The sequence below is a fragment of the Patella vulgata genome, chromosome 5, assembly GCF_932274485.2.
Source record: "Patella vulgata chromosome 5, xgPatVulg1.2, whole genome shotgun sequence".
NCBI lineage: Eukaryota > Metazoa > Mollusca > Gastropoda > Patellidae > Patella > Patella vulgata.
The window spans coordinates 37,439,255-37,466,082 of NC_065883.2; the positions used below are offsets into that span (position 1 = coordinate 37,439,255).

A 26,828-nucleotide genomic window follows, 5' to 3' on the forward strand; every position below is an offset into this window, starting at 1 on the left:
GCAAACCTTTTTATTGTTTTATTTAATCTTAAGATTAAACAGTGTATTTAATTATACTTTAAATCCAAATCCATTCGGAGTGGAGCTGCAACAATTAAGTATACTGCGAACAGTAAACAAACACAGCGCAAATGATCGAATATGTCAAAGTGATAAGAAGTGGGTTTTTTTTATATTTTGAACTGTATGTTGCACTAATAAATATTTGTTTATATAGGCCTTGGTCCACATCCATATGTTAAATAAACTTCAATAATGTTTATAATAAGTTAAATTTGAAGTTAATGTACCATTTGATCAGCTGAAAGGTAGTACTCTAGCTAGGTCATAAACCATGTATTTGGTATACATGTAGAATTGTATATGTACACAGTTAAATACTCTTTTTCTTGATCTGTCACATGATTTATTATTCTGTTGATTGATAAATTTGATTCTCCACTGATTGTTGTTTTTCTTAAACTTAACGGTTTGTTTATGATTACTGGTAAGAAAATGGTATCTGTACAAGAAAAAGATGTTCCACTCCCAATGTCTCATTTCATTACAATTTATCAAAACTGTACCTATTTTAATTAAGTGTGTGTGTGTGTGGGGTGACCACACGTCCCGCATTTCGCGGGACAGTCCCACAAAATGTTTCCCGCAAAAAGTCCCGCGTCACGAAAACCAGCCAAAATGTCCCGCAATAGCTCACATGGAAGACATCTATTACAGTAATATGCGTGAAACTAGTCTCGCGATAGTCTATTTGAGTATTGGTCTAGTTAAAATACTGACAGACCCAACACAAATTGCTTTAGAAGGTTTTTTGGTACCAAGTTGTAGATATAGATGACCTTTCCATGTGCATCATACTGAAAATCTACCGAAATCCCCCTTGCCACTGGTGCAGGACAGGGGTCCTTGGACAACGTATACACATTCGGATGAGAAGTAAAAGAATTCTTGGCAGCTGAATTAGCGCTGGTCTCGGGCAGAATTTCCCTCATCTATAGGACACGATATGGCGTATGCCTGTCTTCATTAGCCCATTTCGTTTACCTTTAACTCAAAGAAATAAATGTTTTAATGTAATAAACATAAGAAATAGAAAATATTGCTCGCCGCCAAGACAAAAATCAACGAATATAATTTATATAACAATGACACCCATACACTTCTCTTGCACTACAACTACAACCAACAACACCACGGTCGCCTCCATACTCCAAGAAAATAAAATTAAATAAATATTTTTAATCCACATCTTATATTCAAAAAAAATATTGTAAATATCTGATCTACCAGTAGAAATCTCAGTTCTCAGACAATACATTTTCTAAAATCTCCAGCTATTTACTTACATATTGCAACTTGGAAAATGTGCTTATTCGTATGCTGGGCATTTCTATAGAATAAACAGCCAAAGTCAATTATTGTCAGTCTGCCATTTCAAACTCAAAACAGTCGAGGGAGAGAGAGAAAAGAGAGAAACAATCGTGCAACCCCCCACCCCACCCTTACCCAAAGAATAATAAAGAATCACAGCAACCGAGAATATTAGTTGACTACTGCGGCATTTTCCGTTACCGAACGCCATGCATTTCTATTTTATGTACAATGGACAGCTATTGGAGGACGATGGATGTATCGAATTGCTTGTTCCTTTATTTGAAGGTGGGATTGGATGGTCGAATGGTTAGCATGTGTGCGCTGTATCAAAAGGTCTGTTATTGAGTCAACTGGCGTGGTTTTGATTCCCCGGTTGTACGTGACAAGGAGTATAGTCACCTATGCAACCTCGTGGGTTTTCTCCAGGCCCCCCGGTTTCCACCCACTGCTAAAGACCACTACGCGCATGCTAATTATTGTAATAAAATTGAACCATGTATTAGTCCGGAAATGACCTAGTTTGTATAGAGTGGACGTTAAACCCCATTTCCTCTCTCTCTCTCCTTTATTTTAATCTATATTATATTGGTTTTGAAGTAGTAAAATACCCGTCAATTTATAGTAACATACCAGATACCACGCTGTTTAGTGTTTTCTATTCACAGGCATTACGATTGTTAACAATATGTAACGATAAAGAACTATTTCTTTCCCGAATAAAATCTCTTTTTTTTAAGTGCACTGCCAAAGGCGGTACACAATTACGCATTTTAAAAGAAATTTCGAAACTTTCATTTCTTCAACATACCAAGTTTGACATTTCTTATAAATATATAACCAACTACATATTGGATAATGATTCAACTTAAATTTTTATTTTACATTTTCTGTAGTTACTTAATCCTATCTGGATTATCGCCTTTATTTTATGCCTTTATAAATACACTTACAGAGTGCGATTTCTTCAGCATACCTGTTTTGCATTTCTTGTGTGGGATATTACGCATTATATTTTGTCACTTTCTAAAATTTTGACTTCATTGACAACCTACTGGCTTTTTTACGTCACATCATTCAGTGAGCAGACGGTCTACATGTTCTTCTTTGTATTAAGTATTGTTTGTTTTTTGCCCTGTTTTTGTGCTGGGTGGAACATTTACCCTACTGTGTTCAATATACCTCGATTCTATTGAATACTAAAACGTTTCTTAATTGACTTAGAGCATTTAGTTTTAGACTACCTATGTGGTTACTTGTGTCATAGTGTGCAACAAAAATATATTTTTTGTATACTAACAATTAATTAAATTAAAGATTAAGCCATTAACTCGATAATCCCTCTTGTCCAGTTAAACTTGTCCAGGTAAGTCATTCTATGTTCAATATATTTCATTTTCTTTGTATTCTTCAGCTATAGTACGCTGATTATATCTTTTATGTAAATTTATATTGTTAGCGTATCTAAATTAATGTTTAGATATTCAAATATATTTTGTTTTAAATAGTAATGTATAAACTAGATACTCTTATTAGGTATAATCGATACAATAGCCGTATGCTAATTATCATCAAGAATTATACCGTTGTACGTAGTATTAAAGATCGTTCGCATTCGATAAAATAACCTTTTGTGTTCATATCGCATGTGAGGAACAAATAACTTACGAGTTCACGTTCAGATCTCTAGTAATATGGTTACGTCATAACCATCATAAATAATGAGAAATCATCTCAAACTTTTTAATTATCACGCATCAGCGTTCTAGAATTACTTTTTTCATAATTGGTTATTACTGACACATGATGTCATATTTATATGTATTGTGTAATTCAATTATTATACAATTACTGTTATTTTCATAATCTTATAATTGCATATTTTTATTATTGCATACTTTTATTATTGCATATTTTTATTATTGCATAATAACTATATTTATATGGTATAGATCATTATTATCTCTTGAAGACATTAAAGACATTATGTGTTAACAATCTCTTCTTACTATTAGGTAACATTGTGAGAACTAGTGACAAATAACCCAAGGGTTGCGTCACATCGCCCAAGACAGAATAAGGGCACGTTCTCACTTGTATAGTTAAATTTTACTGCAATATGCTTACATTCATATTTCTTGTAACATATATATGCAGATCATGACTCATGCTGGCATTACACAATGGTTTCTCTGGGTTATATTCCTGATTGTTTTCAAATGTGAGTGAAGTCTATGTCACTACAGGCCCGGGACTGTACAACACAGTGGACGCTTACGGCTAGCTGGTGGATCCATTCACTTTATTTGAATTGTGCGTTTGTTTGTGATTTCTGTGTCATATGACTTGTCCGTATATTTGTTTTTGTGTAAATTATGTGTGGTGCAGTCCACCTGCACTTACTATATATTAAACTATGAAAACAAAAGTATATAAATATTAATATTTTTTTCCAGAATATAGAAATATCAATGAAATAGAACACATCTGATGTTTCCGGGGCCAGATTATGAGACACAAACTTTAAAAATAGAAAATATAGCCCACATGGCCATATCTTCTGTTTCTGAGTTTGTACAAGGTATATCCTTACATTCTCCACACCCAGCAGCCAAGCCAAACCATGCTTACAGTGGCTACATCGCTCGGAATTACAACTGCCCTTTGCAGTTACAACGTATGATTTTCAGCAGTGATTCGAGCGCAGGACAGCCGTCCATCATCTTCGCAACATATTTTTCATTCGAAAGTTGTCTTTCCCACCATAAATCAATACGAGGAATTTCTCACCTGCATCAGCCTGTATCTGAACTCTTTGTAAATACGTTACCAAGTTGACGAAACTGTGACTATAAGAGAGTGTTCTTCAGTATTATGCCTTTCCCACAACCATACAATCTAGAATTAGTTTTGTACCCGCAGATGGCATGAATAAAGGGAAGGATTTGACATATTTCTGTTCCAAGCTTCTTTATGAAGCTACTATGTTTATGGATCGGTGACCGAATTCCAGGCTCCAGATTACCAGCGGGATGTGATGACATAGCAATATTAAAATATCTGTATCTTTTGTCAGGACCAGTGTTGGCCCGGAGTGCGCAAATTCTACTGCATGTTGTAACTATTAAAACATCAGTATCTGCTCGAGCTTTCTTAACTTCGATATTATGTTCCTTCATCACTTCAGCTAGTTGGTCAATGAATTGCTTACTTCGTTTGATAAAATATCCTCTTTCTATGCTTTGAACTGTTTTCCAGTCAAGTCCAAAAACCTCTGTGGATCTTATACTGCCTTTGTTTCGATAGCAGTGTGTGGTATCCTTAGTGGAGGGGACCCATTATATTATAGCCATCGAAAACTGAGACCGGATTGGCATGTTGTTGAACGTGGCATATTTATTGCAAAGAAATGTACCCAAAAGTCGTATCTTTCTCATTACCTTCAATTTGATGTATAATTTGTTTGAATCAGGCAAAAATTGACTGAGCTATGTCCGTTTTAAGCTACCCAACTCACAATTTATGAAAGTTTTAAGAAAAAGCAAGTCAAAGATTTGGTATGTTCCAAAAAAAAAATCCCATAGCAAACAGGCCATTTATTTGCTGTTTTGTCATTAAATAAATCTTTCCATGGGTTTTCAGGGGTGCTGAAGACGAAAATCGTAGTAAAAATTTGATCCGGCGATTTCCGCCATTTATTTGCTATTTTGTTGTTTAATATTTTTCTACTTAGGATTACAAGGGTGCTGAAGACGAAAATCGTAGCATATGCACCCTTTTCGTAATGATACATCCACAACACAAGCGGCATATTCACATGATAGTGTTATACTGAAGAACAATCTATACATTAGTAGTCTGAGCTGTGTCCATTTGAAGCTACCCAACTCACAATTTATAAAAGTTTTAAGAAAAAGCAAGTCAAAGATTTGGTATGTTCCAAAAAAAAAAAATCCCATAGCAAACAGGCCATTTATTTGCTGTTTTGTCGTTTTAACAAAAATATATCTTTCCAGGGGTTTTCAGGGGTGCTGAAGACGAAAATCGTAGTAAAAATTTGATCCGGCGATTTCTGCCATTTATTTGCTATTTTGTTGTTTAATATTTTGCTACTTAGGATTATAAGGGTGCCGAAGACGAAAATCGTAGCATATGCACCCTTTTCGTAATGAAACATCCACAACACATGCGGCATATTTACATGATAGCGTTATACTGAAGAACAATCTATACATTAGTAGTTTATGCTTTGTATATTGTAGCTTCTGGGGTAAAAATTTGATCCGACAATTTCCGCCATTTATTTGCTATTTTGTTGTTTAATATTTTTAGGATTTCAAGGGTGCTGAAGAGGAAAATCATAGTAAATGCACTCTTTTCGTAACGAAACATCCACAACACATGTAGCATATTCACATGATAGTGTTATACTGAAGAACAATCTATACGTACATTATATAGTCTATGTTTTGTATATTTTAACTTGAGTTAATTTATGCTTTGTATATTATAGCTTCTGGGGTAAAAATTTGATCCGACAATTTCCACCATTTATTTGCTATTTTGTTGTTTAATATTTTTAGGATTTCAAGGGTGCTGAAGAGGAAAATCATAGTAAATGCACTCTTTTCGTAACGAAACATCCACAACACATGCAGCATATTCACATGATAGTGTTATACTGAAGAACAATCTATACATACATTATATAGTCTATGTTTTGTATATTTTCACTTGGGTTAATCTCATCAATTAATTAGCACCTTAGTGCCAGCTACTGGTCAGGAGATTAAGGTTGTTGACTGGGTAATCATCAAAGAAGCTGCAACAGCTCTATGCGTGTTCTATTAACAACATGAATTAAAATAAGGTTTTGCGTGTACGATAAGTCTATTTTTATTTTCAGGTACCGTAACGGTATCAAAATATGAGTCCCTATAGAAATGTCGATTTCATTGGCAAGAAATGCTTACTTCACTTTCGTGCAGTTTGGCTTTGATGTAATTAAACAATCGCAGACTGTTTTTCTCACTCGAGAATCGTTGATTAGTATTAGGCTACTCAATGACACACCCGCTTGTCAATTGATTTACATAATTCTGCCACATGGTTTTGATTAACACTCAACGGCAATCTATATACAATCAGAATTAATTTTTTTTTCTGCCCTTTATCAGAAGGAATCGCATGTAGGTACCTAAATAAATTTTTATTGCCAGAACCAAATATCTATCGTCCGCTCAGGCTCAGATACAGGGGGCCCCCCTCAGCCCAAATGGGACTGTTCATCACTATTCAGACCAGCACCTGCAGCCAGCAATGGGATTCCCAGATTTTAGTTTCTGTTTAATGAGGCCGCGACGAAGACTCTGGGGACTACACTAAACCACTAATGCATGCGGCACTCTGATGATTACCCTTTGCTCCAATGTATGCCCCCCCCCCCTTTGACAAAATCCACGATCCGGGCCTGATGCTTTGCACACGGTGTCTGGGCCAATTAGCAAAGAAGTTGTGTAGACAGCATAGCAACAAGCAGAGTTTGTTTACATTTTTTAGGTTTTTTAAAACTCGATTGTATCCGTTCAAAATGAATTCATCAGCAATATTTTGGTCATATTTGTAAACTAGAGATTCTCCGCTTTACAAAGATGCCAATTATTATGCAAGAGGAATGACCGATCGTCCCGCGGTGAGCGAAACAAATAACTAATTTGGCAGAGAATTTTAAGAAATAAGACAGATTTAAGAATACGATACTGTTACAAAACGTCCAAATAAAGGTCTTCTAAAATCTTTTATTGCTATTTTGATCTTTTTTGTCGATAGATAGTTTTTTTATTGACTCATTTTTGTGAAAATCTCAATTTCAATCAAAACCAATATTTTCACTTATTTTGTCTCTAGTTCAAAATTAGATAATGCACATTCCGACTCATTTTTATACGCCCACATTTTGATGTGGATGTATATTGTCATCGCCATTGTCCACCCGGACGTGCACAATTGTTTGTGGACACTCTACAGGTCACAATTCTTATCCGGTTTTGACAAAACTTGAAATATAGGTTTATCTCCAAAAGATTTCAGTTGCTTTCGATATTGGCATGTATCGGACTGTAACTTCATGGATTATGGACCCTAATTGCACCCTTACACAGTAAGAAAGGTTGAGTTCGAATTTCGTGAAAATCAGTCAAAATTGACGGACAAAATGGCCACCGTTTGTACGCGAATAGTGTAAGTATATGGTATGTCAAGGTTGTGGACCCTGTAGAGGTTCCAATTTTAATTTGATTTTGATGAAATTTGAAATGCATGTTCATAACCTAAAGATCTTGGTTCCTTTCGATATTTGCGCATATATGATCGTAACTTCCTGAATTATGGCCCCTGATTGTCTGAAAAATCGCCTTTTTTAGCTTGTGGTCCCTCTGGAGGTCACAATTATTATCTGATTTAAAAAAACGTTTTATACATCTCCGTAAGGAAGGTTCCTTTCAATATTTGCGCCCATCGGAACGTAACCTCCTGAATTATGGCCCCTGATTGTCCGAAAAATCGCCTTTTTTTAGCTTGTTGTCCCTGTGAAGGTCACAATTATTATCCGATTTAAAAAAACGTTTGATTATATCACCGTTACACCATAAGAAAGGTTGAGTTCAAATTTCGTGAAAATCAGACCAAAATTGCCGGACAAAATTGCCGCCGGTTGTACGCGAATAGTGTAAAAATATGGTATGTCAAGGTTGTGGACCCTGTAGAGGTTACAATTTTAATTCAATTTTGATGAAATTTGAAATGCATGTTTATAACCTAAAGATCTTGGTTCATTTCGATATTTGCGCATATATGATAGTAACTTCCTGAATTATGGCCCCTGATTGTCCAAAAAAAATCCCCATTTTTAGCTTGTGGTCCCTCTGGAGGTCACAATTATTATCCGATTTAAAAAAACGTTTTATTATATCACTGTAAGGAAGGTTGAGTTTGAATTTCGTGAAAATCGGACCAAAATTGCCTGACAAAATGGCCACCGCTTTTACGCAAATAGTGTAAAATATGGTATATCAAGGTTGTGGACCCTGTAGAGGTCACAATTTTAATTCGATTTTGATGAAACTTGAAGTGCATGTTTATAATAGTGTTGAAAATCGGATCGAGATTTGTGATCCGAATACTTTTGTTTGCCATCCGAATACTATTCGGATAATTCTTGAACAAAATCACATCACAAGTTCATATACTCATAATTTCTTACTTATTTCAATGTTTTATTCAATGAGTGTCTGTGTATGCCGAGTATGAAATCTTACTTTCGATTTGCAAATTGTTTGAGCCGCAAAGAAAAAAACGTGCCTACCTTAGTCGCAATTATTAAGACTATCCATGATATCCCAAACCAGCAGCTGCCAGGCAGGATACGCCCACTTTTTCGAGAGATGGATAGAAAACAAGCTAAAACGAAAGAGATTTTTCCTACAACCAAGGGCCATAATTCAGGAAATTACAATTCGATATGCGCAAATATCGAAAGGAACCAAGATCTTTGGGTTATAAACTTATATTTCAAGTTTCAACAAAATCGGATAAAAATTGTGACCTCTATAGGGTCCACAACCTTGATATACCATATTTTTACGCAATTTGAGAACGAGGGGCAGCCATTTTGTCTGTCAGTTTTGGGCCGATATTTCACAAAATTCAAACTCAGTCGTCCTTAGGGTGTAACAGTGGTATAATAATACGTTTTTTTAAATCGGATAAAAATTATGACCTCTATAGGATCCACAAGCTAAAAACACGATTTTTCGAACAATCAGGGGCCATAATTCAGGAAGTTACGGTCCGATATGCGCAAATATCGAAAGGAACCAAGATCTTTGGGTTATAAACTTATTGAGTCATATTATATTAAACCCCTTAGGCGCCATGTTGAATCACACAGTATTTAACGTTCTAAAACCTAAACACTTCATGGAATCAACGACAAATCTAAACTTGGGCACTCCAACCATTTTTATTTTTGTATCACAATGCTCTACCCCTGAGTGTTCCAGCTTTGGATTTATATTTAGCTTTATACCCCTCTCACGGGTGTTACATCAACACCCTTGTCTATATACTATCCCTTCATTGTTATGACAAGTAACAATGTTACAAACCAACCCAAGGCACCCTAGTTAGCAAAATTATGGACACTAGCACTTCAATCTAAACGATTAGTACAACCCTGGTAAGCGAGCTAGCGACCCCGCTAATTTGTCAAACCTCTGTACAACCCCGGTAAGCGAGCCACCGACCCCGGTAACACATTCGCAAACCCCGCCAAGGGGTCAACCTCGGTAACCCCGCCAATTAGTAACCATAGAAACCCCACCGGGGTTTCGGAATAGTATAAATAAAAACGCCCAATATGTGAGTCCAATCAGTCTGAAGAGTTCAATACGAACGAAACTAGTCACTGACATTCGGGATAACCAGGTCTTCATAGCCACCTTATCTCTTATAATTATCTCACTCTCTGCTTACGATCTCGTTATGGCAAATTTTGTTGATCAAATCGGTCGGTCGTGATTCCTTCTCTTGCCTCGGAATCAACCACCATTTTGACGGAAGATATTCTCTCGGCTAAAAAATCTTCTTTTTCTCTCAGCTACGAGAGATACGTAGAATCAAACCGGTCCAGAGCCGATCGTGTCGATAAGAATCAGCTTATTTGACATTGACATATAACCGAAGGTGAATAGGCCTACTCGTCCAGTTAACACAACGGACAATCTCACATCGGTCCACATAAGAGAGACACATATCAGTCGCCTCCAACTTCCAAGGCATTATAGTCTAAACCTTGACTCTCATACCAATAAACCATTTGGTACTATTTCGTACCTATTTTATATTAAACCCCTTGGGCGCCATTGTAGCTACCTTTATTAACTAGATAATTTATTTAGGTCCATGGCCGTATTTTTTCCCGGGTTTGTCTAGCAGACGGCTTCACTTTAGTTTGGAAAAATGTCTGGTCAAGTCTGAGACACCGGGTTAACAAAACTACATGAAAACAGAACTACTAACATTGTGAGAGCTGCAGTTTGTGTTTTCATTGAGCCCATGTCCAGCCTGTTTCCTTGTTACTGAACTTTGTTACCGGTATTGAATGAATGAAGATTGAATTGATATAGATAGGCCTAGCCTCTGTAACTGTATTGACATTCACATTGTTTCATTTGCATTTTGTATCGCCTGATCATATTTGACACTGATTATTTCAGTCTAATAAACTTTGCTGAAGTGAAATTTGTATTGATACTGATAAACAATCCAGTGTGACTTACGTCACATTAAGTTTTCATGTAGTTACGAGCCTGTTGCTCTTACGTCGTCGTACTACTAGACTTTGTGTATTAGTACGGGTTGTAGCCTAGTCGGGGAAACTGTGTGTTTTTGTTATAAAAATAAACATGGAGAGAATTGAAGGACAATCGTTATTTAGTAGTCGTCATTCTTCAAACAGTTCTTCCAGTTCGGTAAATAAAAGAAAAGAGAAGTTGGCCCTGGCAGAACTCAAGGTAAAGCAATTAAAAGAAATGCACGAGTTGTCAAGAAAACAAAATGAAGTAGAAATGGAGATTTCTACTACTAGATTAAAAACAGAGATGGAGATGTCCAGAAAAGAAAATGAGCTGTCGAGAATAAATGAAGAAAAGGAATTACTGAATGCTACAATGGAAGCAGCCCAAGCTTTGGTTTGTTTGCGTCTTTCTGAGGAAGCTGAAAATGAAGATTGAGAAAAGCTGAAGGAAACAGAAGGTGAAGAAAATGAAGCTGATGTTGATAAAAGTGATTATGTCAGTGACTTTGTTGACCATACATTACAGTATAAAAATTCTATTGAACCAGTACAAACTTGTTATGATAAAATGCCTGTAAAATCTATACATTCATATGATTTATTTACCCCTGTAACTGAGCCCATGTTTAATGTTATGTCAAATGTTAACGACTTACCTGTTACAGTTAATTATACTTTACCTGTTAGTAATGGTAGTACATCTGTTAATGTTATGTCAAATGTTAATGACTTACCTGTTAGTGTTAATTATACCTTACCTGTTAGTAATAGTAGTACATCTGTTAATACTTACTTACCTGTCGCATCTTCTTTAACTTATGTTTCATCTGAGAATGATAAGTTACCTGTTGTTAGTTCCTCAAATGAATTACCTGTTTATACCACATCCTTTGACTTACCAGCTGATTCTTACTCTAGGCCTTTAACACAAAATGTTGAATTTCCAGTTAATTCATCCAGTGTATCTCCTAAAGTTAAACCAGTTACATGTAGTTCATTTTATATGCCTAGACATAGTAGTCTTAACAATAATATTGATATTGGCTTACCTTCAAGACAATATGGAATGCCTGTTAAGTTAAGTAGTAATCATTTGTTAAATAGTAATTTTGTTGCTGAAGGTCAAAGTGTTAATACTTTACCTGGTATTAAGTCACACAGTTTGTCAAATAATTTACAATTTAATAGTTCTCCGATTACTCATGTGTTGCCACCTGAGACTTATAGAAGGCCTTTTGTTTCACAAGCACCAGAATTAATTTATCCTAATGCGTATAATTATCATAATAACATGTTGTATAATCAAGAACCATTTGCACCAAGACAGTTTGTTCCTCCCGTCAGATGTAGTTCATATCCCACTTATAATCCTAGTCCACAAAGTGTAAACAATGATACTATTATACAGAAACTATGTCAGGTTATTTCGACTCCTAAACTTGAGTATATGCATTTCGATGGAAATCCATTAAAATATGTGTCATTTATACATAACTTTAAAACTTGTCTTGAAGAACAAAACCCAGAAGAGTCACGCAGACTTCAATTGTTAATTCAACATTGTACAGGAAAGGCTAAGGAGGCTATTGAAAGTTGCGTTAATTTACCTGTTGAAATAGGTTATAAAACTGCAAAGGAGACGTTGCAGGAAAACTTTGGAAGACCACATATTATTGCTAAAGCGCATTTAGCAAAATTAGAAAATTTACCTATTATTAAACATGCTGATGGTACAACCTTATTAGAATTTTGTAGACAATCATTTATAAATTACTAGTAGAACTTGGACAGGGATGGGTCCCGATTATGTGAGTGATTTGAATCATTTACATACTCTTATGTTATTAAATAGAAAACTTCCACTATTTCTTCGTGCCAAGTGGACTGAATGCGCAGGAAGAATCCTAGAATCAGGTCTTAGACCGAAATTTTCAGACTTTCTTAGTTTCGTAAAAAACAGAGCTAAACTGGTTAATAATGAATTCGGTGAAGATATTATGATTCAATCAAAAGACAAAATTACTGATAGACCTATGCCTAAGAAATTTACAACTCTAACCGTACAACATAATGAAGAAACATATCAAGAATTAAAATGTGTTTATTGTTCCGATCAACATCAAATTTGGAAATGTTTTAAATTTAGTAAACTGTCTGATCAAGAACGTGTTAAGGCTGCACTTGATAACCGACTTTGTTTTAAATGTTTGAATTCAGGACATCAGTCAAAACTGTGTGATAAACCTGACATTAAATGCCAAATAGAAGGTTGTAGTAGAAATCACCATACATTGTTTCATGGGTTTAATTTTAGTACTTTGGCGGAACGAAGAAATACGGAAGCGAAGAGACAAGAAACAAGAAATGGTAATTTTAATAGCAATTCGAAAACCAATGGAAATAATGATGTCAAGAACTGTGGAACAGTAACTGCTGCAACTGGGGCTGGCGAGTGTAAAGTTTGTTTAGGTACCATACCAGTCGAGTTGAAAGTAAACAATCAAAAAAAGAGAACCTAATGCGTTGTTAGACACCAGGAGTGAAATTACCCTACTTAAATGGAAATATCTTGGTCAGTCTTGCAGTGGAAATAGATCATCACCTATTACACTTACTGGTATAACCGGAACGGCTGAAATAAATAGTGAGATTGTAGACATTGCTGTAAAATCGCTGAACGGAGACACATCTGTGTTATTAAATAATGTTAGAACTGTTGAATCTTTACCCATTTCACAAAGTTGTATTCCACGGTTATCCGATATTCGAAAATGGCCTCATTTGAATGATGTTAAATATGAGGACTTAGACTCTATGGAAATTGATTTAATAATTGGTGTTAAAGAGAAACCTCATTTGTTTATTCCGCATGATTACAGAGCAGGTGAAGAAGATCAACCTGTCGCAATTCGGTATAGTTTGGTTTGGATGGTTTTGGGACCTGTGGGCGAAACCAGGAAGGACACTGCTGATTATTGCGTTAATTTTGTAAAACTTAACTCAGGTGATGATCAACTTGAGAATTCTGACATTTGTTTAAAGCAACAACTTGATAGACTCTGGAACACAGATTTCGGCGATTTAGAAGAAGATAATAAAGTTTGTATGTCGATCGAAGATAAAAGAGCATTACATATTATTCAAAATAGTTTAAGTCGCGTAGGTGAACATTTTCAAGTTGCGTTACCATGGAAACGTGAACAACCAAGCTTACCTAATAATAAAACCATGGCAGAAGATAGACTTTATGGTTTAAAAAGGCGACTACATAGAGACCCACTGTTATTTGAGAAGTATAAAACTACTGTTCAAGACTACATAGAGAAGGGACATGCTGAAATAGTACCCGAAGAAGACTTAGTTGTTAAAGATAGGCCAGTTTGGTATTTACCACATCACCCGGTTACACATCTGTTAAAACCAGAGAAGGTTAGAGTTGTTTTTGACTGTGCCGCTAAGTATAGAGGTACTACTTTGAATCGCCAACTATTACAAGGTCCAGATTTAGCCAATCGTTGGTCAGAGTTTTAATGCGTTTTCATCAGGAGAAAATCGGTGTAGTCGCGGACGTCGAAGCAATGTTTCATCAGGTCCGGGTTGATCCTAAAGACTGTGACGCGTTGCGTTTTTTACGGTGGAAAGACCACGACTTGTCCAAATCTGTCCAAGAATATCGTATGGTGAAACATATTTTTGGTGCAACATCGTCCCCTAGTGTTGCGAACTTTTGTTTGAAGTTTTGTGCCAAATTGTATAAAGATGACTTTGATCCGGAAACTGTTAACACTATTTTACGTAATATGTATGTTGATGATTTATTGAAATCTGTCGATTCAATTGATAATGCGACTACGGTGTACAAAGAAGTAACAGAAATATTATCTAAAGGTGGATTTCATATTACCAAATGGTGTAGTAATAACAGAGAATTTTTAGCTACTGTTCCAGAGACAGACAGAGCCAAGTCAGTAGTAAATTTAGATTTAGAAAACTTACCAACGGAGAGTGCCTTAGGAATAAAATGGAACACAGAATCTGATACTTTTGTCTGGGAACCTTTGAATTCTGCTAACAGTAAACCAATGACAAGAGGAATATTGTCGGTTGTATATTCTGTGTTCGATCCTCTTGGGTTTATAGCACCGTTTGTCAGATGTTGAGTCGAAAAGAGTTAGGGTGGGATGATCCTATTGCAGAAGAAGATAAACTTCAGTGGATGATCTCCAGAAGTTATCAAATGTTAAAGTTGATCGTTGCCTTAAACCAAAGAACTTTGGTGAAGTTATTGACACACAATTGCATGTATTTTCTGATGCGTCACGTGTAGGCTATTCTTCTGTTGCCTATCTTAGATTCGTTGATAAAGAAAACCGGATACATTGTTCATTTGTTATTGGAAAAGCTAGACTTGCTCCTGTACGTGAAATTTCGATCCCTCGTTTAGAATTATCAGCAGCTGTAATTTCGGTTAAACTCAGTAAACTGATTCAAGATGAACTAGAATATGACATCAATAAGTGTATATTTTGGACTGATTCGATGTCTGTGTTAAAATGTATAAATAATGAATCTAAACGGTTTCATACAATCGAATCAAACCGCTTAACTGCCATCCAGATGGGTGCTAATGTTTCTCAATTTAGATACGTAAATAGAGATGTTAATCCTTCAGACGATGGGTCAAAGTGCTTAAAGCTTAAATCATTCTTGAAAGATGATAGATGGTTGACTGGTCCTGAGTTTTTGTACAAGGAAGAGAGTTGTTGGCCGAGAATAGTTGAAATCCCAGAATTACGAGACAGTGACCCAGAAGTTAGAAAAGAGGCACAGATTTATGCTACTGTGTCAAATGAAGATTGTTTGAATAATCTTTTACTACGTTTTTCGTCATGGTGGAAATTGAAAAGAGTAGTAGCTTGGTTATTACGTTTTAAGCAGTTTATTCGGGATCGAGTAAATAGTCGTTCGGAATTCAGTGAACCTAGAAGTGTGCCGAAATATTTGACTGTTGATGAACTTAATCAAGCAGAAATAGCGATTCTGAAACTTATTCAACGTGATGTTTTCTCTGATGATATGAACATTATTGGTTCAGCTCAAGATGATTCGGAAAAATCCTCGAAGAAGTCTTTGAAGAAAATTGGTACGTCGTTGTTTAAACTCAATCCCAAATTCAATGATGGTGATTTGTTATGTGTTGGTGGACGATTAGAATACACATCTGTTGATGATCATTTAAAGCATCCTGTAATATTACCGTATAAGCATCATGTCACAGATTTAATTATTCGTTATTATCATATGAACGTTGGTCACATGGGACAAGAATCGGTTCTGTCAGCATTAAGACAGAAATTTTGGATTGTTAAAGGACGTTCGGCTGTACGAGGCCTTCTTAATAAATGTATTAATTGTCAACGTAGAACTAAAAAACCTGAAGAACAGTTTATGGCTAATTTACCAAAAGAGAGATTAACCCCTGATAAACCCCCATTTACTTATGTCGGTGTGGACTACTTTGGACCTTTATTAGTAAAACATGGTAGATGTACTGTTAAACGCTATGGTTGTCTTTTCACGTGTATGACAACACGCGCTGTTCACATTGAGATAGCTCATAATTTGAACACGGACTCCATGATTAATGCATTGCGTAGATTTATTAGTGTTCGTGGTTATCCCGAGTCCATTAGAAGTGACAACGGTACGAACTTTACTAAAGCTGATTACCTTACTTGTGAGGGGTACACTACTGACAAATGACACATGAATTCCGTCTTGCCTATAGATGAAAGTATTGCAGGCACAGTGCTTCTGCTCTGGAATAATTTTATGAGTATCAAAACTAAGACAATGACAACAACATGAACTATATTAACATCCAATACTAACTCAACTCACAACACACTTCGCCCCATAATACACTTCACTTTGCCCCATAACACACTTCATCCCACCACATATTTTTCGCGTTTAACCCAGTTTTGGTAATCTCGGTCAATTATTCCGTACATAAGGCTTTGAACTTTTATACATTCTGTTCCCATTTTGGAGTATCTTTGTGGTTTCAGTCCCGATAAATTAACCCCTATGATTCTAGCCAAATTTTAATGCCCCAGATTAAAAAGGTCATAATGGCTATTATAAATGACTACCCAAATCGCTTTGCAACCTTTCTTTAATTTCACACCGGTAATCCCCTATTCTGAACTTTGCTTTCACACAGGTAAGCCTCTTAATCTGCTTCTACACAGGTAAGCCCCCTTAATTTGCCTCCACACAGGTAAGCGAACTAAACTATGCTTCCACACAGGTAAGCCCACTTACTTTGCTTCCACGTGCCAGAAGCCATCTAAACTATGCTTCCACACAGGTAAGCCTTTTAATTCGCTTCTACATAGGTAAGTATAAACAAGTCTTTACTCAATGAAGTTTAATATCAAACTGACTGCCTTGTACATAGATACAATGTTACAAACAATAAGACTAAACAATGTTCACCCAAACTAAGTTCAAACAATTCAGTTCACTGATTACTAGTTAATGTATATCATGTACCCCCCCGGATTTTGTATGATTTTGAACATCAAAAATCATATTTAAAAAACATAAAGTATTGTTCACTTCACAACATGTCCTTATTTCTTGCATTTTCTAATTTAAGTTCACCATTTGTATGTCACTAAATTGTCCATATTAAATGCCACACGTAATCTGTTGAATGTGATTATTTCGCCAATATCTGGATTATCCCTACATTCTTTGGTTAAAATATCAGCCACCATATCTTTATCACCATCTAACCAACTAAATGATTCAACAGATCCATCAATGAGCTTCTCTTTCAAACCTCTAATACTGTTTCTTAATAACTTCCTCTCTACTTGTCTGCTACTAGCTATCGACTCTAGTGTTGGCTTGGAATCTGTATAAATCTTCACAGAAATATCACCATTTATATGACCAAACAACAACTGTTCTAATTGCTCTGCTAAATATTTGGAATCATCAACCAATTTTACCATACTTCTAGTCTCAGCATCTTTAGCAGAATGACACACCTGTGGAATGGTTTTACTCTTCCAATATAATGGTAATACAGCATGGTTCTTTTTCTTACCTAATAAGATAATACTGCCACTGATTGACTTATCATCACTTTTATAAGATGCATCACCAATACCAAATACTTTCAAATCTTCTTTTCTACCAATTCTTGTAAACTTCACTGTACTTTCTTTACTCTTTATTCTCTTAACCACATGATTTATTTTCTTCAAATCTCCAATGGTTGCGGAATTATTTTTCTTAGCCATTAATAATGCCGTAATTGCTAAATCAGGCCTTGTGTTTTCAGCAAGCCAATTTATTTTCCCTGTATATTTTCGGTAAATTTTAGTTTCTGTCTTTGTTAATGGTTCATCTTTCTTTGCTTTCCTCACCTCAGTAATTTCTTCAAGACTATCAGCATAAGCTTGCATAGATAAAGTTATTCCATATTGATCTTTCTTTACATCAATTCCGGTAAATCTAAATACATTATCTTCAATTTTGGATATAGTTAAATTTTGTTTTATCTTCTGGGTAGTTTCAGTTATAAAATCTGTCGTTCCAGCTATTGAAAAATCATCTACATGTGTTAAAATCATTCCAATCAACTTTCCACCTTCATGCTTGTAATAAAATGCTTCATCTCCACTGACTGTTTTCATTCCACTGACTGTTTTCATTCCACTTTCCTCTAAAATTTGCTTTACTCTCAACCAAAATTTTCTACTCGCATCATCTAATCCATACAAAGGCTTCTTTAACTTCCACAAGGACCCAGGTTTTGCAATATCTTTTGGTGGATCAACAAATACCTCCCTGTTGAGTACTTTAGACTGTAAAAATGCTGCTCTGATATCTATCGATCTTAAATGAAATTCTTCGTTAGCTGCTAAAGCCATGAATGTTTTAAAGCTTTCTCTGAGAGCTGTGGGTGAATCACTTTGGGGCTTTTCTTCTTCCTGAAATCCTCTAGCTACCAATCTTGCTTTATAATCACATTTCTGACCATCATGTTTTTCCTTCTTTGTAATTATCCATCGACTAGTTATTCTCTGCTGTCCAATATCTTCTACTTCTTCAAATGTCTCATAATCTGTTAGGTTCTTGATCTCCTTCACTTTAGCTTCTATAACTTCTGGGCTCTTGTGAAATTTAACCGGTACTTCTACTACATAATTAGTTATTTCTTCACTGAAACATTCTGCCTTTTCAGCTGTCATCAAATAAATACCATTACTATCTGTCTCTAATTCTCTTGTTGTATCTCGTGAAAGTTCTTTTCTTCTGCTTCTTGTCATAATCTGATGTTCATTCTTGTTCACTGATGCCTCACTAGGTGTTGATTCTATTCTGACCTTAGACTTATTACTTCCTGCTTCAAGTTTACTGCTATCTTCATCTACTACTCTATACGGTTGAACCTTACAATCTGCAATCTTCTTCAGATCTCCATTTGCCCATAACCATACATCTCTTCCACGATGACAAAACACTTTAACAGGTCCATTCCAACTGACTCTATTCTGTTCTTGGTAAAAGACCAAATCACCTTCAATATATTTTGCATTATTAAAACTTCTATTTTGAGCCACTGCTGCCTTCATTAATTTGGTTCGATATTCACTCGTTCTGAAGTCTTCTGTAACTTTTTGGTGTCTTTCCATAATTTTCTGAACAGCTTCTTGATCAAAGAGAGATTCGGTTGCTAAGTCTCCAGAAGTAATTCCAGGAATCGTGACTGATTTTCCTGTTACCAATCTTAAAGGGTCATATCCTAAGACATTGACATTAGTGTTATGTGTCCATGCTGCCATATTTACTGCTTGGGTTAAAGTTATGGTCTTATCACTTTCCATCATCTTCTTCACTACTACATCAGCACTGTAATGGTTTCTTTCATTAATTCCATTACTCCAAGGTGAATATGTTGGTCCAAAATTGATGGTAAATCCACACTTTGTTGACAGCTCCAAAAACAAACTATTCTGGAATTCTGTTCCATTATCAGCCCAGAAACCTTTACTTGGAAAACCGAACCGCCAATTCCAGGTATTATTCACTGCTTCTATAACTGATTGTGCACTTTTATTCTTCATTACCATGCCTTGAATAAATCTTGTAAAAGAACAAATAGCCCATAAAACAAACTTATCTCCAAATTGCTTCAGATCTAGTGTTACAATTTGATTAAAATCAGTCACTTTCGGGAGAGTTACTCTTGGTTTACCCAGCGACTTCTTATACTTTTGACATATTCCACAGTTTTCAATTACTCTCTTTATTGCTGATCGAAGATCTTTATCTAATAAATTAGCGTTTCTATATGCAAATAACATATTCTCTTCTCCCTTGTGATTTGTTACTTCATGTATCCGTTTAACACTTTTATAATTCTTCACATCTGTGCTACCATTAATGAAGTATACAGTGTCTTCTGTTGTCCAATCACTACATGATTCTAATGGTATTACCAAATGACCTCCTTTTGTTTCTTCAAGTTGAATGGCATATGTCTCTCCCAAATCGATTGTCAGAATATTTGACGTGAAATCTTGTGTAGCTTTCCATTCCTTCAGAGTTTTCTTTCCACAAAGTAAAGGCACATTAGCATTTACAAGATAAATTGACAAATATTTATGAATATACTGTTCTGGTGACTTTTTCTGTTTTATCTTCAATGGTATGTCATATACTTCAGTGCTGGTATACTTTTCACTTGGACCAAATCTAAAGTTTTGGTTACGTCTTCTTACATTCAATTCTTCTTTACCAATATTATTCTTCTTTAAATAATTGTTAAACCATCTTTCACCTGCAAGACTCTCTGGTGCTCCACTATCTACAATCATAACATCAACATCATCATCAGGTTTAGTAAAATGGATCTTCACACTTTCATCTAATATTATATCCTCACTATCAATAAAGTCACAAATTTGAACGTTAGTTGTTTTCAAACTCTTCACTTCTTCTTCTAATTTCTTTATTCTCTCTTCTAGATTCATTCTCTCTTTACTCTGATATCTCTCTCTACTTATTGATCGATCATTTCTTTCCATTGAAAATCTTCTATTTGCTCCAAATCTTCTTCCTCTTGATACCGACTCTCTTCTTCGATATGTTCCTCCAGAATTTGATCTCCACCATCTGGGATTAGATGCTGACCGTTCAAATCTCCTAAAATCTGGTGTTCTCTTCCAATGTTCATATCTACTTCTATCTGAATTATTACTGGTCCAATAAGCCTTTTTCTCAGATATATCATCTCGTTGTCCTTCTACCTTCATCTCTCTGTATTTCGCCTTTAACTTCGAAAACATTTCACTTTCTTCTAAATGTTCAATCTCACGCTCTATTTCACGTTTTTCACTTTCATTTAATTGACCAGCCTGGAAACATCTTTCAATAAACAAATGTCCCATGCAATAATTAAGTTTCTCTCTGATATTAAAGTTCTCCATTTCCGAAATCATACTTTCAAATTTCATCCAACTCCTTTCACCGCTTTCATCTTTATCAATCTTCAACTCAGTAATTTTACCAATCAAATATTTTGCCTTTTCTTTTCTCGTCTTAGCAAACTTTTCTTCTAATTCTTTCAGAATATTGGTAACTGTTCTTCCGCCACTAGTTTGTAGTTTCTCTATTACTGTTGTAGATACATATTCAACCAGTCCTTCTCTTTCTTTGTTCTTCTTTAAACTTTCTATCAGATCCCAATATTTGTTCAATTCGCTATCTCTGTTATTCTGACCCCATATTTTCACTTGCTCTTTGTATTGTTCAAACGTTTCCTTGGTCCATGTGGGAGGGAGTCTGGCTTTGGTAATCTGAGTGGTGCCTGATGAAATATTCTGTTGATTGTTTTCTACCAGTAATTCAACTATCTTCTGTTGACTAGTTATAAAATTTTCCATTATTTTACTTAAATTTGTGCTACTATCTCCATATTTCTCATCATTAACCTTACTTGCTTGGCCTGCTTTGAGTTGTTCTAATGCCAATTCAGCCCTTGCAGCTCTAAATGCCACCTCTTGTTCGTACATGTCTATAATCTTCTCTTTCTCTGCTTTCTTTTGTTTAGGTTTAATAGGGCATGTGTTATCGTCATTCAAAATATGACCTAATATCGGTCCACCACAAGTTTCACATACAAAATGTTCAAACTTTCCACTGTAGTCAATACTACCATATTGGTCTAAATTTTGAAGTTCATAAACCATATTTTCCACAGGCTTGTAATATTCAAAAATATCTCTAGTATTGGACATTATTAATTTTCTTTGAAGGCATTCAAGGGGGTTGGGGGTAGGTTGTGAATATATTTAAACACTCTTTCTTCGGTCCAACTGCTCCATTTTGTTTCATTACACAACTTCTTCAGACTTGTTCCAACTATTGTGGCTGTCAGAAAATACCATTTCCATATCAAAACTTCTGGCACTATGAATATTCCTGTTCCACTAAAAGGGTTGAATTCTATAGTCTCTCTTTATGTATAACAATTTCTGAACCTTTAAACTTCATATTATCATTTCACAATAAGTCCTGATCTGCACTCACACAGTCATATCCACAGCCCCACCCCATCCCTTGAAATGGGGGAAAAGTTTTAGAACATATTCAATCTAACTTAAATCCACATATAAAATACAACTTTCACAAGATAACTGAGTCTTGAACAACCACGCTCTGCTACCATATAAACAAGTCTTTACTCAATGAAGTTTAATATTAAACTGACTGCCTTGTACATAGATACAATGTTACAAACAATAAGACTAAACAATGTTCACCCAAACTAAGTTCAAACAATTCAGTTCACTGATTACTAGTTAATGTATATCAGTAAGCTCCATTTAATTTGCTTCCACACAGGTCAGCCATCTAAACTATGCTCCCACACAGGTAAGCCCCTTAAATTGCTTCCACACAGGCAAGTCATCAAAACTTTGTTTTCACACAAGTAAGCTCTCCAACTTTCACACAGGTAAGCCCCCTTTAATTTTCTTCCACACAGGTAAGCCCCCTTAATTTGCTTTCACACAGGTATACCCCTTAACTTTGCTTGTGCACAGATAAGCTCACTCACTCAAAGTTATTAAGGAAAAACATTCACTTTACTACTTGCCGACACAGTATAAATAAATTAAAACAACCTTAGTTTTTATGTCCCATGTTAGATTGCGGAACAACAAAGCTGAACACTTTAACCTTAAATGAAATGGGGTTTAACGTCCTACTGTTCTGCTCCTAACCTGGGCTAATGAAGACGGGCATATGCCATACAGTGTGCTATGAGGGAAATTTTGCCCGGGCAGTGGCGCTATGGCCTACTCTTATATCGAATTCCAACTGCCAAGGGATCTTTTATGTGCACGGCAATATGTACACGGGACCTCGGTTTTTCGTCCCATCCGAATGACTAGACAGCTGTCCTTGTCATGCCCTCCGTCCTGCATCACTGACAAGGGGAAACCACGCCGGAAAATCCTGATGAACTTTCTCGGCCAATGCAGAGATCGAACACCCGACCTCCAGGCTAGTGAGCCAGCGTCTTACCCGCTTAGCCACTTAACCTTAAATTAAATTAAAACAACCTTATAGTCTCTGTCCCATGTTAGGTAAGCCCCTTAACTTTGCTTGCACACAGGTAAAGCCCTTTTATATACTCAAAAGAGGTCAACCTTAGCGTATGTTCCATGTTAGATTCAGGAACAACAAGGCTGAACAGTCTCTCCTAAAATTATTAAAGATAAACATTCACTTTACTACTTGCCGGCACAGTAGAAATAAATTAAAACAACCTTATTGTATGTCCCATGTTGGACTATGGAACAACAAGGCTGAACAGTTTCACCCTAAATTATAACATTTGCTTTACTACTGGCCAACACAGTTGAAATAAATTAAGACAACCTTATTTTGTGCTCCATGTTAGATCGCGGAACAACAAGGTTGAGCAAGACTCACCCAAACTATTGAAGAAAACATTCACTACTTTATCTACATGGTAGAAATAAATAAGACAACCTTTGGTGGATGCTCTATGTTATAATTATATTGCGGAACAACAAAGCTGAACAGGCTCACCCAATATTATTAATAAAGACAAATAGACATCTATTACATCCTAATCAATCGATCACAGCTAAACACAAGTCAGGCGTGACGCATGCACGTGCGTGACCCATATCAACGTCTTTCTTCAATTACTGATATACATAATAGCCAAGAACTAATGCCAGATAATCCTCCATTCTAGCATCCAAGATTTTCTCTGGCCCGTTCATTATCAAAGTTTGTCAGTCGCAAACCTTTTTCGATCTACATGTATTGCATTGAAAGTTTCGATATTTACACCAGGTACAATATTGGTCAATTTCTTCGGGTGAACCATTTCCTCTAAACGCCTTCAGAAATTTTAAAAATTTGCAAAGGGTTTACTGTCCCGTTCAGCGCTGTTTGCGACATTTTAATAGATCGTGAACTTGACTTGACGACTCAAGTGTTTCAGACAAAGAACAGTTGGGACACTTCTCTCTTACGGCAAGGGCCGGTAACTCAGTGAATAGTATAACCCTGTAACAGAAGGTTGCAGAATGTTGAATATCTACGGGTTGGTCCTCTTATGAGCTCAATGCTTCACACTAAACTTAATAAAAATCAGTTAGCATCTATCTCATTCAAAAGGTTTTCTGAAAAGGGGAGGAGAGGTAACTCCAGAATGGAATTCGCGCGGAATGCTGATTATCAATACTGGTTGTCCTCTCGTGATCTCGATCACAAACCTTCACCACTCGGCAAACCTCGGCAGATTCCGTTACTCTACACCTAGCCTCGGCTGTATGACAGTAAGTGATATGTACCTACACCTATACAATTAAGATGCGGCACCGGTTTATTTCTCAGGAAAACTTGCTGCTTTTAAAAAGATTTCAAAATTGCGTCGTTCGAAGCGTGTGTAGAATTTTCAGTGCAAAGTTGTCCTTGTTTGAAGAAAATGGGATAAACTTGAAAGAAAAACAGCTTCAGGCTTTGAAATATTTGTAGGATAAAACATTCTTCAAAGGCGTCGTCATGGGCAACACCGTTTGCAATCCAGGAACTTCTAAGTAGTTCCAATGGCGGACTTCCTCAATCAGCCGAGGCTAGATGTAGGGTACTGGAATCAGCTGAGGTTTGCCGAGTGAAACCTTCACACCAAATTGCAAGCCAATTATTCACGGACCAATGGATATAGAGTGATGACATAATACGTCGACACTGAAATGTGGGAGTGTAAAATGATAACTTTGCAAGCAATGGATTGGCTTGCTCCAATTGTAAAGGTTTTTTTTCCTTGCATGACCATGTGTACAGGGGTGTTTAGGCTTTTAGGTTATGGAGGGAGTATTATGTATATTCATTATGGATGTATATTAATATTTACAGGTCATGTAGATTTTACTGTGGAAGTAGAAAGATGTTTAAGGGTATTAGATGGGGCTGTTGTGGTTCTTGATTCTTCAGCAGGTAAATATTTACTATATTAACTCTTTGTATATGATGAAACCTTCTGTTGTCTTTGTAGTTGAATTATTTTGATTAGACTTTTATAATACAGTGGTATTCTAGAGTCCGCATCTGAAAGGGTTAATAGCCAGTCCACGAGAAAACCATGCAGAAGGTTCGAAGGTGGGGGTCGGCCGATTGAGTTCATATTTACAGGGTTTGGTCGACCCATCGAGCCTACTCCCCAGCTAAAATTACCGATTTTAGAAATCAACTGTTTCCGAGATACAGCCTGATTACGTTTTTCAGGTCAAATTTTGACCATTTTTGTAGTATTGCTATAGCCATTAATCGACCAATGGAGAACTAGGTTTTGGTTGGTGATTATATTCTGGGTCTCACCCTACCATAATATAACAGTCATCCAGTGCAACCTCTCTTTCCGTAGGTGTCATGACACTACACAAAATATGTGTCTGCAGATACCTGAATTATACCCTTTTTTTCGAATTGCAATAACTCCATCCACTGGAGCAAGGTTTGCAATAAAAATGAAAATCGTTGTCAGCTAACCTTCAACAGTATGAAAATTGTGTCAAAAGTTACAAAATTCGTCACTTTTTTCGCGTCGAATTTTGGTTTCTTAAGTGTTGGGATTTTGCCCGTACATTCAGGACATGTCCTGCGCTGTTTTCCAAATGTCGGGTCAGGAATATGCCCAATCGGACATAAAGATTTGGTGAATACTATTCAAAATTTCAAAATTAATATAATGTACTGAGTGTATAACTACCACTTATCCAGATTGTCATCACAAGTAATTCTTATTTTGGACGCCTTTCTTTCATTGCTGCCGTATAAACGAATTAGATAATTAAGTGGTCAGCGTATTTATCGTGTTATCCCGTCTATACACCCACCTTGTTTACCTGCTTAATCTGCCCTGCTTGACTGACTCATTCATCAATTTAATCTTGAACAGAAGTTATTGCTTCTCTTTTGTCGGACTATTTATCAATCCAATAAGAGTGAGTATCAACCTTATCTATGTGATTACCTCGGTGGTTTCTCCATTGTCGGACATTTTAATCTCATTGATATCAACCGACAGGACGTAGAAACTAGTCCTTTATGTCACATATTATCCCAACAGTATATAACACCCCAATTCTATCGACAGTCATTATAAATTTCAAAACCTGTGTCTATTGTTAACTATTAAACCTTTAACTTATTTTCTGTTTTGAAACTACGTCTTTTAAAACACCATATATAAATTCCCATCTACAGTGGCACTTTTGGGCGATCTCGAGTATCACACGAAAAAAAATCACTTACCATATAAGGCAGTGCTTACTACGATACTACTGTTTGTGTTATATGTTAACGGTCATGTACGCCATATGCTGAAGTTCTGTGTGCATTTTATAAGTGATTTAACTATCAATTCAATTTTAAAATACCATTTTACGACAATGATTTGACATCACCACAAGTAACTCTTATTTCGGACGTCTTTCTTTCATCGCTGCCGTATAAACGAATAAATTTTGGAGGA

General features: G+C 36.0%; 1 protein-coding gene across 6 annotated transcripts in view; it reads left to right on the forward strand.

The window, feature by feature from the left end:
* LOC126820654 (ribosome-releasing factor 2, mitochondrial) overlaps positions 1–26,828 on the forward strand; it is a 102,325-nt gene that overhangs the window by 41,282 nt on the left and 34,215 nt on the right. For all 6 annotated transcript variants that reach the window (XR_007680056.2, XM_050548754.2, XM_050548751.2 and 3 more), the window contains exon 3: positions 25,211–25,291. Coding sequence is in view for 5 of the 6 variants with exons in the window: in XM_050548754.2 (XP_050404711.1) it covers positions 25,211–25,291 (81 nt within the window). In the remaining variant the exon portion in view is untranslated. The remainder of the gene's footprint in view (positions 1–25,210; positions 25,292–26,828) is intronic.